Source organism: Schizophyllum commune, assembly GCF_000143185.2.
Source record: "Schizophyllum commune H4-8 unplaced genomic scaffold SCHCOscaffold_9, whole genome shotgun sequence".
Classification (NCBI taxonomy): Eukaryota; Fungi; Basidiomycota; class Agaricomycetes; order Agaricales; family Schizophyllaceae; genus Schizophyllum; species Schizophyllum commune.
Window position 1 is genome coordinate 287,552 of NW_026089546.1, and position 12,933 is coordinate 300,484.

General features: G+C 58.2%; 5 protein-coding genes across 5 annotated transcripts; 2 read left to right on the forward strand and 3 right to left on the reverse strand.

Annotated features, from left to right (window-relative positions):
* Positions 1–38: 38 nt before the first annotated feature.
* SCHCODRAFT_02548477 (P-loop containing nucleoside triphosphate hydrolase protein) lies at positions 39–2,443 on the reverse strand. The gene is made up of 5 exons (XM_003029543.2): positions 2,303–2,443; positions 2,119–2,241; positions 1,880–2,067; positions 985–1,829; positions 39–934 (listed from the first exon to the last, which is right to left on the reverse strand). The coding sequence occupies exons 1-5, from the start codon at positions 2,396–2,398 to the stop codon at positions 201–203; spliced, it is 1,986 nt and encodes a 661-aa protein (XP_003029589.1). The 5' UTR covers positions 2,399–2,443; the 3' UTR covers positions 39–200.
* Positions 2,444–2,531: 88 nt separating this feature from the next.
* Positions 2,532–4,564, forward strand: SCHCODRAFT_02690849 (uncharacterized protein). The gene is made up of 5 exons (XM_050346830.1): positions 2,532–3,119; positions 3,169–3,286; positions 3,342–4,009; positions 4,064–4,424; positions 4,473–4,564. The coding sequence occupies exons 1-4, from the start codon at positions 2,664–2,666 to the stop codon at positions 4,394–4,396; spliced, it is 1,575 nt and encodes a 524-aa protein (XP_050198705.1). The 5' UTR covers positions 2,532–2,663; the 3' UTR covers positions 4,397–4,424; positions 4,473–4,564.
* A 444-nt stretch (positions 4,565–5,008) lies between these two features.
* On the forward strand, positions 5,009–5,561 carry SCHCODRAFT_059174 (uncharacterized protein; the record flags this gene model as incomplete). The annotated part of the gene is made up of 3 exons (XM_003029141.1): positions 5,009–5,143; positions 5,345–5,402; positions 5,455–5,561. Coding segments are annotated over 3 exons (300 nt in total), but the record flags the coding sequence as incomplete, so codon positions are not given.
* Positions 5,562–6,043: 482 nt separating this feature from the next.
* On the reverse strand, positions 6,044–7,949 carry SCHCODRAFT_02510177 (uncharacterized protein; the record flags this gene model as incomplete). Its single annotated transcript, XM_003029544.2, has 4 exons — positions 6,044–6,637; positions 6,694–7,521; positions 7,576–7,830; positions 7,881–7,949. 4 exons carry the CDS (start codon positions 7,947–7,949, stop codon positions 6,044–6,046), a joined length of 1,746 nt encoding a protein of 581 aa, XP_003029590.1.
* Positions 7,950–9,682: 1,733 nt separating this feature from the next.
* On the reverse strand, positions 9,683–12,628 carry SCHCODRAFT_02750651 (uncharacterized protein). The gene is made up of 3 exons (XM_003029545.2): positions 11,878–12,628; positions 10,168–11,805; positions 9,683–10,118 (listed from the first exon to the last, which is right to left on the reverse strand). The coding sequence occupies exons 1-3, from the start codon at positions 12,187–12,189 to the stop codon at positions 10,044–10,046; spliced, it is 2,025 nt and encodes a 674-aa protein (XP_003029591.1). The 5' UTR covers positions 12,190–12,628; the 3' UTR covers positions 9,683–10,043.
* Positions 12,629–12,933: the final 305 nt, after the last annotated feature.

Sequence of the window (12,933 nt, forward strand, 5' to 3'; positions counted from 1 at the left end):
CGTTATGGCTTTTCCGGCAAATGCCGGTTCTTCATCCACGTGATCACAGTGCGACTTTACCAACGCCCCCAATCGTCCAGAGGCCCGCGCTAGGCGGCTACACCCATGACATTACCGGCCTAAAGCACAGGGATATACAGAAATACAAGCCATATACAGCGACAGAACATAGAACGAACAAAGCAGGACACACGACCGCTCTACCGGCGCTGCGTCTTGCCGCCCTTGCGCTTCCCAGCGAACAAGTGCCGCGGCATTTTCGTCCCGATATGCCTGTCGCCCTCTCCCGCGCGGGCGAGGAAGGCGGCGGGCCGCTGGCCGATGTTGCGCAGCTTGACCGCCTTGTCTGCCTGTGCGTCGTCCCGCAAGCCCACGAGCGAGCGATTTGTCCGCGGCGCGCGCCGGCTGATGACCGCGCCTGCTGCCGTCTTTGCCCGCTTGACGGGCGCGCCCTCGCCATCCACGTCCATCGGGTCGTCCTCGTCGCCATCGCTGCCCGAGCCCATCTCGACGTCCTCCTCGCCCTCCTCGTCCCGTTTCCGCTTCTGCGCCTTCGCGAGCGCTTTTGCGCGCCCCTCGATGCGAGATGGGTCGTGCCCGGCGGCGCGCATGCCGGCAGAAAGTTCGGAGAGGGTGCGGAGGCCAGCGGTGCGGGGTAAGGGAGGTTGGTTGCGTTTTGACTTCTTGATGGCCTGGGAAGTGATTTTGGCTTTGAGGTTGGCCTGTGCCTCAACGGCCTCGCGCTCGTCGTCGGAGTCGAACGAGTCCTCGTCGCTGTCGTAGAAACCCTCGGCCTGTAGCCGCTCTTCCTCGCGCTCGAGCGCCTCGAGCTTTTCCTCGATATCGGGGTCGATGAAGTCGGCGATGTTCTTCCCTTGCCAAAGCTCGGGGATGACGTCCTGCTTCCACTCCGGGTTCTTGAGCAGATAGTCCTCTTAAGATGATGTGAGATGCGGTCAGGCGTCAAAATGCAGTGAAACTCACGCTTGAGGTTGATGTTGAAGACGCCGGGACCGCCCTCCTCCAGCTCGATCTCGCGGGCGAGCTTCTTGCGCTCCGGGTCCTCGGGGTCGAACTTCTTCTTCTGCTTGACGGCTTCGGGGATGAAGGGTGGGCGGACGACATCGTCGCGAGGCTTAGGCTGCGCGACGTGGATGCGGTTGGCGACTTGGTTGATCTTGCTGCCGCGGAGCTTGTTCTCGACGCGGTGGGCAAGCAGAGCATCGCAGGCCGTGTTCTTGACGTCCATCACACCCTCCTCCGAGTAGCACGACACCTGGACGCACTTGACGTCCTCCGCGTCTATGATCTCCTGCACCAGCGCGCGCGTCTCGGGAACGAGATCCTCGAGCCGGGTGACGTCGATCTTGTTGATGACGAGGAGAACAGGCTTGCCGGTGAAGAGGGGCTTGATCGAGTGGAAGAGCTTGCACTGCGCCTCGACCGAGTACCCGCACTGCTCGCTGAGGTCCATGAAGTACAGCACACAGCTCTTCAGATGGGCCAGCGCGGTGATGCTTTGCATCTCAATCGTGTTCATCTCCTCGAGTGGATGGTCGAGCACACCAGGCGTGTCGATCACCTGCCAGCGGAGGTACTTGTAGTCGAGGTGGCCGACGAAGAGGGACTTGGTGGTGAAGGCGTACGGCTGGACGTCGACGTCCGCGCGGGTGACCTTGTTGATGAAAGATGACTTGCCGACGTTGGGATAGCCGCAGATAATGAGGGTGCGGGTGTTGGGGTCGATGGCGGGGAGACGGGAGATATGTTGCCGGACCTGCTCGAGGTAGGCGAGCGGGTCCTTCTGGCGGCGCATGATCGTAGCCATGCTACGAGATCTCAGCAAGGAAAGAGAGGAAAGGGAGATGCAAATACTCACCGACCGAGGGCAGCACGCTTGAGCTGCTTGCAGCGGTACATGCTGTCACCAAACTTAAGCAGGCGGACGTAGTCCTTCGCCACCTGGTCGATCAGATGTCTTGCTGTCCGTAGCTGACCCAACGCAAGCTTATAGTGGTTCTTGTCGTACAGCACGTTCATCAAGGAGGAGAGGAATGGATGGAGATCCTACAGAAAAGATCAACATCAGTCGAGCAGATATACAGCTCGCACACGCACATCAAGGACGGGGAACTCGCTCAGGATAGCACCGAGCTTCTCATCGAACGAGTCTTGCGTAAACTTGACCTTGCGCATGTAGAAGTTCCGTATTCTGCTGATCTTGAAGTTCTTGTGGATGACCTATGCATCCCGTTTAGCATACTTGCAGCGGGAGGGAAGTGATCGCATTGCGGGGGCGTACCGTCGGCGTTTTTCGCTGGGTCTTGGACAGGACGATGTCCAAGAAGTCCGCCGCGGTGGGGACCGGCGCAATCGCCTTCAATCCGCTCGTCGACATGGTGAGGGACGTGCGGGATGGCGAGGGGGGAATGTAAGCCGCAGGCGCCGAAACTTTTTTGATCGCTGTGTGACACAATGTGACGGTGCTAGATTTGTGACGTGTGACATGTTCAAGGACTTGTCGTTGACCTCGACGTTCGAACCCACGTCTGCTCCATTTGTCGGTGGTAAGGCCCCGGTAGTATTCGTCTGGCCCCCAGGACACAGGAGGTTGAGTCTAAAACTCCTCTCTCCATCCGTATATCTGCTTCTTCAAACCAACAATGGCCACTGAAGTGGCACCGGGTCTCGTCAGCCAAGAAGAGAATCTGCTGCAACTCGAAAGCCTCCTTGCCTCTGGCGTGTCTCCTCCCTTCATATACGTTAACTCTCCTACCGCATCTCGCCCAGTCTCTCTTCAGCTCCGACACCTCTTTCAGCAACTTGCCTTAGAGGATGCCACCATCCGCTACGCCGTCGTGAATGCTGTCGCCTGCTTCACTGCGCGTCTGCTCTTTGACGCTATCATCAACGACCTCGCCGACTGGACTCCGGACTGGGAAAATGACTGCACAAGCTGGGGCGACGGGAAGTGGGGCGAGAACCTCGATGGCTTCATACATGGATTACAGACGTTCAGCGCGGAACAAACGCCCTCGCCAAGGTTGGTGATTGCTCTCGAGCATGCAGAAAGAATACCTGCAGAGGTGCTCGTCCCACTTACCGAGCTCGCTAAACTCGTAAGCAGGCCTTTTCAGTATGTCTGTGGTGCACTGACGATCTGTAAAGTCGCGACTGAACCTAACTGTAATAATGCTTTCTGACGTTCGATGGGAGGATCTGCGACCTACCCTCGCGTCCGCTATCGACCCTTACTACATTGACGTCGCCCCGCCCTCAAAAGAAGGTAAGTCTAGACAGGACATTCTCACTATGTGCTGTGCTGACTTGACTCTCTAAAGCCGTCAGCAGTCAATTGCTAGAATCATACCCTTCTCCCGCAGATGCAGATTTAGATATCCCTATACCACCGACATCCTATCATCCTGCCCTCCGACAAGTCTATGCCGTCTTCGTCAACATGCTCTGCGACGTCTGCTTCCCCTATACCCGCGACGTAACCGAGCTCCAGTACATTGCCGCTGCCCGCTGGCCCGGTTTCGTGCAACCCATCCTAGATGCGCACGAAGAGCTCGTTAAAGAGCATGAAGAGGCGGTGGCGGCACGGATGGCCGAGGACGATGCTGATGGACTAGAGGAGCTGGGCGATACGCCAGAGCTCGTCGCTCCAGACCAAGAGTCGATCATCAGCCTGACCGCACGGTTTCGGTCATCCATCGCGAACGCATTGGACGCGCTGTTGCCGCGCAAAGTTTCCGCGAAGGCGTGGGCGGACGCGCAGGCGCTGAAGGAGGGACAATCGACGGACCCGAAGCATGATTCGTCGAGGGAGAATCGAGCTCCTCTGGTGGACCTCCCTCGTATGTCGAAGTTCATCCTCGTCGCCGCGTTTTTGGCTTCTTCGAACCCTGCAAAGTCGGACCTGCGCATGTTCGGGCGCGGATTGGACGAGCGGGGCAAAAAGCGGAAGGCGAGGCGGGTGAACACCATCAAGGGAGGGCAGCAGAAGGCGAGTGAATGTCGTCCTATCTTCCGGTGTTGATGCTGAACGCGCTCTATCCAGGTACCTCTGCAACTCGCCGGCCCTGCCGCCTTCCCCCTCGACCGCATGTTGGCCATCCTCGGCGCGCTGCTAGAAGAGTACGATGCCGACACGCGACCACTCGCACCACAATATCAGATTCCAGGAGAGTACACCGATGCGGAGATCGGGCGCGTCGCGGTATACGGGGCGATCGGACAGCTCACCAAGATACGCTTGCTCGACCGCACCACGCCGAATGAGCGGCTGGACGGGCCACCGATGTTCAAAGCGCGGATTACGCATGAGGTGGCACTGGAGTTGGCGAAGCAGCTGGGCTTGCCGTTGAATGATTTGCTGTATGAGCAGATGTAGGGAGGTCTCAAAGGATGGGTTGAACATTGTATGTTCCATCTCTGCTACCGTGTGTACTATGCTGACGCACTCGCAGATATTACCACGCATACGCATAGAATGTTACTTTATCACAGTACTGTCTGCTCCATTGTCAGCAGCTGCAGATGGGCCCGCGCAACCTCCTCGGCGCTTACTTGAAGTGACGCAAACCTTTGGCGCAACGGTCACCTGCTCGTCATGGTGGCGCGTCGCGATGCAACAGTGCATGGGATCTGCGCGACCCTAGCGCGCTTTACGCCATCTTCCGGCTTCTTCTCATCGTCACGAATTTTATCCTTGCACAGATGTCAGCGCCTTCCCTCGATGGTCAGCGGCGTGAACTGCGAGGACCCTGAGGTGGGGAGTTTCTTGCCGGCAGGAGGAGCGGTGAAGCTTTGTGACGAGGGCGTTGTTGTCATCATTGACGCGAGAGAGCCATGGGAGGTGGGTATATAAGTCAGAGGTCGAAGTAGGAGAAAGAGCAGTTGCAATCACCACTCAACCCTTCACTCCCCACTCCGACCACCTTAACCATGTCTCGTAAGTCGTGCCCACCGTCTACCGCGTTATACACCATCTGACGACTTCGCAGAAGGCAAGAACCCCGGACGCGTCGCCGCTGGCTTAAAGGCCTCCATCCACAACCCCAACGTCAGCGACGAGGCGAAGCAGTCCGCGACCGAGCGTCTCCACGACATGGGTGCCGATGTTGACGACGCGCCTTCCGTTCAACATGCTGGTGAGCCTTATCGTTACGCCTTCTAATCCGTCCTCATCTGACCCGCTCTCACAGCTGGCCCCAACACCCGCTCGAAGGGTGCCGACATCGTCGATGACGACGATGGCATGCTCCAGGGCGCGGATGAGGCCGAGGAAGAGCCCCAGCACGCGAGTGGCCGCCGCGCTACGGTTGGCGCGTCCCGCAAGACCGCCTCTGAAAAGAACGAAGACAACGTCATCCGCGGCTACAAGGCTACGCTGCACAGTGAGCCCGAATCTATTGCTTCAGTCGTTCTGGCGTCTGATGATCCCCATAGACCCCCGTGTTGGTGACGAGGCGAAGGAGCGTGCGCAGGAATACCTCGAGGAGCATGATGCTGCGGAAAGTGTTGTTTGTGGACCGTATCGAATGAAGAACCAGTAGTTGTACTTGTACTAGGCCTGATTGGTTGTAGTCACTGGCACAGAAGTCAATCTCAAGTCCGACCTCCCTTGACCTGCTGCTCCAAACCCGATGTCTCCAACTCGCGTTTGAAAGCGGGTCTGACCTTTCAAAAAGACTCAGCGCATCATATGAAGGAGCGACAGGGTTTATTGGGGGTGCCAGCCGACCGGCAACTAGCTTCTATGCTACACAATGTAAGGAGCGGCGACGACGAGTTAGGTGGTGTAACGAGAGTGGGTAAGTAGATGGTCTATAGACAAGGCGACATGATGATCCATCCATCCAAAAGCAATCGAGCGCAGGAAGAAAAAGCACGGTCTGCGCGACCAACACAGGGTATAAGTTAGTAAATAAACGGGGAGTAAGGTAAGGTAGCGCAATGAGGAGGTCGTGGAGCCGTTACTGCAAAGTCCATGAAATGAGGTCGCCAAAAGGGAGATCATAGGAAAAGGGACGAACGCCTACGCGCCCTCGATCTGCTTCGATGCATTGATCCCAGACCTAACCGATTTCTCGGTAAAGGAAGGGAGGTAGACGCGGCTTCGCGTCAGGTACTTCGCCAGAGCGGAAGTACCTTCGAACGTGAGCGCATGCAGACCTGCGAGGGCGGTAGTCGTGAGGATGACAGTGTATATCGCAAGCATGGCCATCCAAACGACGGGTGCGAACCAGCCGAAGACGGCCAGCGAGCGATGTATCAAAGCATACGCGCGGATCGCAACAACGTGGTTGGGTTCTTGAACCACCTGAGGCGTTGGAGCAGGCGGTCGAGGTGCGGGTGTAGGAGAGGGTGTAACGCATATTGGTGTCGCAAGGGTGACCGAGTGAGTCGTGGGTACAGCGATTGGCTGAACGCGAGGGTGGGGAGTAGGACGATGGACTTCGTGGAAAGCCTTGGCCAATTCCTCTTGCGACGGGTTCACGGCGATGAGCTTGGAAGTACGTCGAGAAGGAGGTGGACCGGAAGGCATCGATTGCTCCTCGCGAAAGACGGCGCGGATGGATGAGTTATCGTCCATCAGATTTTGCGACGCCCGCGGAGGGAGACCCATTTTCTGCTAAGCGATCAGTCAGTTGGTTTCGATGATTGCTGGAGATCAGGTGAGCATACCTCGCGATCCGGCTCGCAGTCGCTTTTGCTGTGCGTGCTGGACGCCTCCTCGGCCAACGCCTCAAGCTTGCCCGCAAGCATGGACGGCTTGAAGCCTTCAGAGATTGCCAGGGGTTCCTCGAATATCGTCGATCCGTAGAGGCCAGAGCACGTGGTAGGAGACGTGAGAGACGTTGCCGCCGTCGAGCCGCTTGCCCTAGAGAATGCGGTAAGGTCAGAGAACTGACTGTATCCCGACTCCGCAGATACGCAGGAACCCCTGGACGCGTCCGAGGCGTCCGAAAGGCGCGACCCCGTCGAGTCCGACCGACGTCGCCCGCGTACCAGGCTGCGGAGGGACATCGTGAGGGTGCGCGCGGATTTGGGAGAGCCGGGCGTGGGGCAGGTAGGGAGATCGGAGCTGGTGAAGGTAGGGGAGGTGGGTGACACGATGGAGTCGATGGACGGATAGTTCAATGCGGGCGGCGCGGTATGACGGCGCGTAGGCGAGTATTTACCCTTGGGGTAGATCGTCTCCTTGGTAGGAGATGTCGGTGAGGATGGCCAAGTCGGTGAGGTAGGTGACATGGTCTGCGCCACACTAGAGATCGAGGAGCGGCAGGCCCGCGCAGGGAGGCTGCTGAGGCTCATCATTCGCCTCCACTTCGGTCGCCTCGGCGACGAGGGTGGGGATGCCGGTAGAGACGGCGGTAGGGACTCCATGTCGTCGTCCGTAGGCAATGAGAGGGGGAACGCGGGCTCCGCCTGAAGCTGCGTCCTGATCGCCCACCGCTGAATCTTCTCGTGCACCTCGTTCACCTCGAACTCGAGCGCGTGGTGATCAACGATCTAGGGGTCATGAGTCAGCACACGCGACATAACATGAGAGGGTAGCGCACGCACCGCAGGCGCACTGTAGCGTCGGGACTTGCGAGAGGTATCACAGGTATAGGACAAGGGGTTGTTGGAGCTGGAAGGAGTGGCGCTCGATCGCGCAGAGGTGGGGGTCCGAGAGACGCGTGAAGAGCGCTTGGGGCTGGTGGGCGGGGACCCGCCCCAGGACTCGGCGGCGAGCCTGTGTGCGCGCACGATCGCGTCGTGAACAGACTGATCGGCGGCGGCACCGCGCTTGCCTTCGTCTGTGTTGATAAGAAATGTCTGAAGACGCGTCAGTGCACATGTATCGTCAAGACGCGGCTACTACGCACCGGGAGGATATCCCGCTGGGCGCAGAAGAGCTGCGTCTTCGCGTTGTCGAACTTGAAATCCGCGGTCATGGCTGGCGGAGGGTATACAGACTGCGTGAGGGTTCGATTGACGCGTCGTAGTCGAGTAGCTGTCTAGTGGATGCGATTTGGGTAACAGAGGCGGTGGTCGCCTGGGTGGCGACGATGGTGGCTTGAGAGCAACCTTTCGCACAAGCGCGTTAGTCGGGCTTGCGGGTGGGGGTCAGGGTGGCAGACGGTGACAGACAAACACGGGCCCGGTGGCCTGCCCTTAAATGCGACAGGGCCAAGTCAAAGAGCAGGAACATACCCATGTCTGATGCATGCACCAGGGTCTTTTCTCCATCCGGCCGTGCTTAATTGGGGGTGGTCCTTGCTTGCTTTGTTCGTACAAGGAAGGGTCTTGCGACGAAGGCCTTGATCCGGGATCGGGACCGAGGGCACGCTGTTGCTGCGTGTTCCTCGTCATACGATGACCATCGATGTTTCGCCTTGTCAGTCGCGCTGGGTTTACTGGACAGTGGGCACGTCCTTGCGAGCTATGCGTTGCATCCGGGGACAGATCGCGCTGACTTCTGTGATTTTTGTGCGCAGAAAGATAGGATCGACGCTTGTAAAGTGAGTCCTCTCGCTAACCAGACCTGCAGACTGACTTGTCCCTGACGCCACACATCGCTCGGCCCCGTCGCCACTCTTCCTATTCGTCGATCTGTTTTTGCGAACGCGACGACGCTTCACGCGCGTGCTGGATCTCAAACCGTCCAGCTTCATATCGACGCTAATCAATCGTAGCGTGTCCGCCGTGAGGTTCGGGCTGCAGCGTACGCGCACGCCGGTCTTCAACTTCACCGCCACCGTCACATTACAACAGCCGCATTGAAAAAAAGGGGACTGAATGGTGCCCTCGAGGCTGTAGGCTTCGGGTAGGCTTCTTGTTTAGCTTCTGCTTCTGTCGGCAAGTCTAATCCTCGTGTTGTGCCAAGGCGAGACAGCACGTACCATCTTATGCGTCCTCCGAGATGCAAGGATACGCGGCCTGGGTCCTTCTTCCGTCCGCTTCTCTGGCGTACTGATTTCATTCTAACCTTGTCCCTGCAACTGCGCTGCCTGTATAAACTGGTCCGAGAAGCAGGGATCACAGGCATTGCCAACCGTTCGCGGCAATTAAATGCAAGCGCGGCCTTGACCTGACGCCTAGGCGAGCATCGCCACTCCTGCAGGGTCCTAAGCCCGACTTCTTGCACGCAATTCAAAGTGACGTCGTCTGCCTGCCTCAAAACATGAGACGCCCACGAGGAAGGAAGCCAGAACAAAAGCTGAGACTTACTTCTTATGGTACGCCTTGTTTTTCCTGTCGCATGGTCTACTATCGCCAGGATAAACCACCGTGTATGATATCTGTTGAGCAGCGAGATTCAGACCGGCAAGAGAAGGCCGTCAACTGGTTGAGTCCTACTGGTGTGCTTCGTCGCCAGTGTCTGTGAAGGTGAGTCTGAAGGCTCGGGTGGGTCAACGCCTAGCTCACACCCGGCTTCCTAGTATCGGTTCGCTCGATACAGCCATATACACCCCTGAAAGCAGATATCGCATAGAACTACAACGAGCTGAGGGCTGTCTTTGGGTTGATTAGCGCCGCGCTCATCGTGGCACGTTCTCAACTCACCGGGAAGTCCCGGTCGCTTTTGTGGCGCATTGTGGCACAATAGGGGCATCGTTCCTACGTTACACAACTTCTCCTCGCCTTCTCGGACGAAACCCAACGGGTGTACAGAACGGTTCAGAGAGGCACAATAGTGAAAATAGCCAGCCACATTGCTCTTGTATTGAGGGTATACTGAGAGTAGTCAAGGGTTGTCACGGCGCACAACGAAACAAGGATGTGCGAAGATGAAGCCAAGCTAATAGGCCAGCGAAGAAGAAAGAAGGCGAAAAGAAGAGTGCAGGTGTACAATCAAAAGGGCAGACAAGGGAGTCTGGAAGAGAAGAAAAGGCTATCTACCAAAGAGTCTATCTACTAAAGTTGAGTAACAGTGGCGGCCGAGGGTGGATTGAGAATGAGTAGAGTGAAAGAAGATATGGAAGCCGGAAGCGACAATCTTAGTCTAAGGGTATACCGTATAGTATGACGAAAAACGAGGAAACCGTCTATTCGATAACCGGGCGCCAGATCAAGTCTTGGCCCGCGAAGCCCACTGGCTTGGGCTTTCTATCAACCCACACCTGAAAGCTGTATCAGCTACCAAGCTCAAGACCATACCGTTCGACTTACCCTATCAGTAGCAAACAAGGCCTGGCGCCCTCCAGAATGACCCCGGGTCCGATGGTGCCTTTCCAACCCCTGCTGTGTTAGCGTCTCCCACCCACAAGGGCAGCGCCAGATGTGTATCCGTCCATCCGCGGCCCACGACTCTGAGTCCTCATACGTTATGTGCCTGAGGACGTGGCGAACGAGGCTACTGGGGCCGCGCGTGACGGTCTTCCCGCAGATGCTGCAGCGGCCCGACTTGGGGTCGTCGAGCCCGAGGTTGACGTGTCCGGGCGCGTGGGGCGGGGTGACGAGGCGGCGGATGGAGGAGGGGAGCCAGGCATTAGTGCCAAGGTACTCGGCGACGGCGTCCTTGGGTACGAAGTTAGGCGGGGTGTGGGGGAGGGCGGAGGGGGGCTCGTCGTCGGCGGAAGATGCTTCGTCGTCAGAGGAGGACGGTTCCTCGATGGTTGGGGTGATGGTGGAGGCGGTGGAGGTGGAGGGAGCAGAGGTAGAGGTAGGGATGATGGTATTTACAGCAGACGAGGTTGAGGGGCGGGGAGGCGAGCGAGCCTGATAAAGCATGTTGGTAGCAGAGCGAAGGCGGCGAGGGGCTGACAAAATGTTCGGGCGCGCGCAGGGGCCGGTGACGGGGACCAGACGAGGGCGCGCCTCTCGTGAGGCGTTCTCGTCGACAACTTCATCCGTGTGGGAGTTGCCGTCGGTCGCATCGATCGCGAGGCGCTTCGGCGCGGGGCCAATGTTGTCGTCCTCCGAAGCCATGCGCCTCACGCCTCTGTTCCCGACGTTCGCGGAAGTGCTGGCTACCGGAAAGCCCGCCCGCGCCGCCCGAGGCCTCGAAAACAGCGGCAACTCCCCACACCCCTCGCCATCGTGAATCTCCTCGAAGAGGAAAGTATGACAAGCGCCCTTGCGCACGCGCATGCACACCGGGCGCGAGAAGCTCTCGCTCGACCACTTGTGCACCCATTCGTACTCGCCCTCCGCGTCGTAGCTCGCGCCCAGCTCGTCGTCGCTGCCGCAGGAGGCGTTGGCGGAGTCGGGCGACGTGCAGCGGCGCTTGTGGGGATTCATGTGGTCGAAGGCGAGGCGGGGGCAGCCGTCGCCGAGGTCGAGGTCGAGATCGTCGTCGGGCGCGGCGCGTTTGGTGCCGCGGGCGTAGGGGACGAGGGCGGTGGAGGGTGCAGGAGGTGTGATGGGGAGGACTATGTGAGCCTCCTCGGAGTCCGAGGCATCGTCGTCAAGCGAAGTAAGGTCGAGAGCGACCTCGTCAGCGGAGGGAGTGGGGGAACTAGGCTCCTCGGTGATGGGGATTTCGGCGGGCGCGGATGGTTCAGCAGCGTCTTCGGAGGAAGCTGGAGAGCTGGGCTCCGACTCGACGTCGGAATCTTCAGTGGACGCAGGTGATTCGGTAGCTTCAGCATCGTCGGCAGCGGCGGCCTTCTCGAATAGCGCCTCCAGTTCCTCTGGAAAGACGATCTCGTACTGAACATCGTCCGTGATTTCAGTCATCTCGTCCACGCCCCACTTGCGAGGATCAGAGAGGTTCATGAAGGTGGCAAACTCCGTGTCGCCACCGTACTTGTGTGCGCTGTGAGCTTCGACGAACTTCGCGTTCGTGCAGCTATGCGCGAGGATAGCCTGCAAAGTAGTCAGATCCACTGTGGCAATGAGGTATCGCCTGTGGCAACGACGCATCGAGCTCGTACGCACCTCGAACACCTGCGCTTGATGCTCGAATAAGGCTTTACGAGCGAGCTGGGTCTTCACCCGCTCGGTGAGAAGCTGCAGGTGGGCCGACTTCAGCCTCGCAGCGTCGGTCGGCTCCTCGATGTCAAGTAGCTCGAGGAGGGTAACGCCGTGGTACGTGTATGCGTGTGTCGGTAGTGCGTGGCGGTTGGGGTTCTGGGTAACGTAGACCTTGCCCTCGTCGGGCACGACCTTGCTAACCCAGACGATGGCAGGTTCGCCAGCGCCGTTGGTGATGGCGGGCACGTAGTCGGCAGGGTGGTAGAGGGTAGACATGGTGGTGGTTCTGGTTCAAGTGAGGAAGACGGGCTGGGAGGCTTCGATGGTAGTGGTTAGATTCCAAGAGTGAAAGGCTGTGGCCGTGGCATTGGGCGCTTATTTGTATCCTGGGAAATGTGCTTATGATACCTCGTGGCAACCTGCTAACCAACATGCACGATGCCGCCGAGCCGAGCCCAGATGGTGTTTACAACAAGCGCATTTGAAGCTCCTGGATTGTCATATAGAAAGCTGTAGAGGTGAAAAGATGATACCACGAGCGTCGTCGAGGCCGAACCTGTCAGTGTACTGCCCGGTGCTATACCCTGCCAAAAGCATGAAGATGAGTATGCCACAGGTTCCTCAATGCCACAAATTGAGAACTGTCGAATGTTACGAGAGATTCCAGAGACTTGCAGTCCCAAGCCTGCCATCGCAGTGCAGACCAAGTTTCGACTCCGGAAGTAAGTACCGTGAGAATGCCCGACTCCGGAAGTAAGTACCGTGAGAATGCCACATCCGGGGCCGGTCCGACCACGCCGAGATAAGCCCACGCCACATTCTCTGTCTTCGAATTCGAATTTCCCTCGACATTCCGTTCTGCCTCTCATCGTTCCTCCGGCTCCATAGAAATGCGCAAGCCTACCGTTGCCGACGCATGCGTGTATACTCCCAGGGGCAATACTCAACAGGAAAGGCGCCGATCGCAACAGCTTCCCCGGGTCCTTCCCACGCAACCTCCCTTGCATTGTTCTGGCTGTT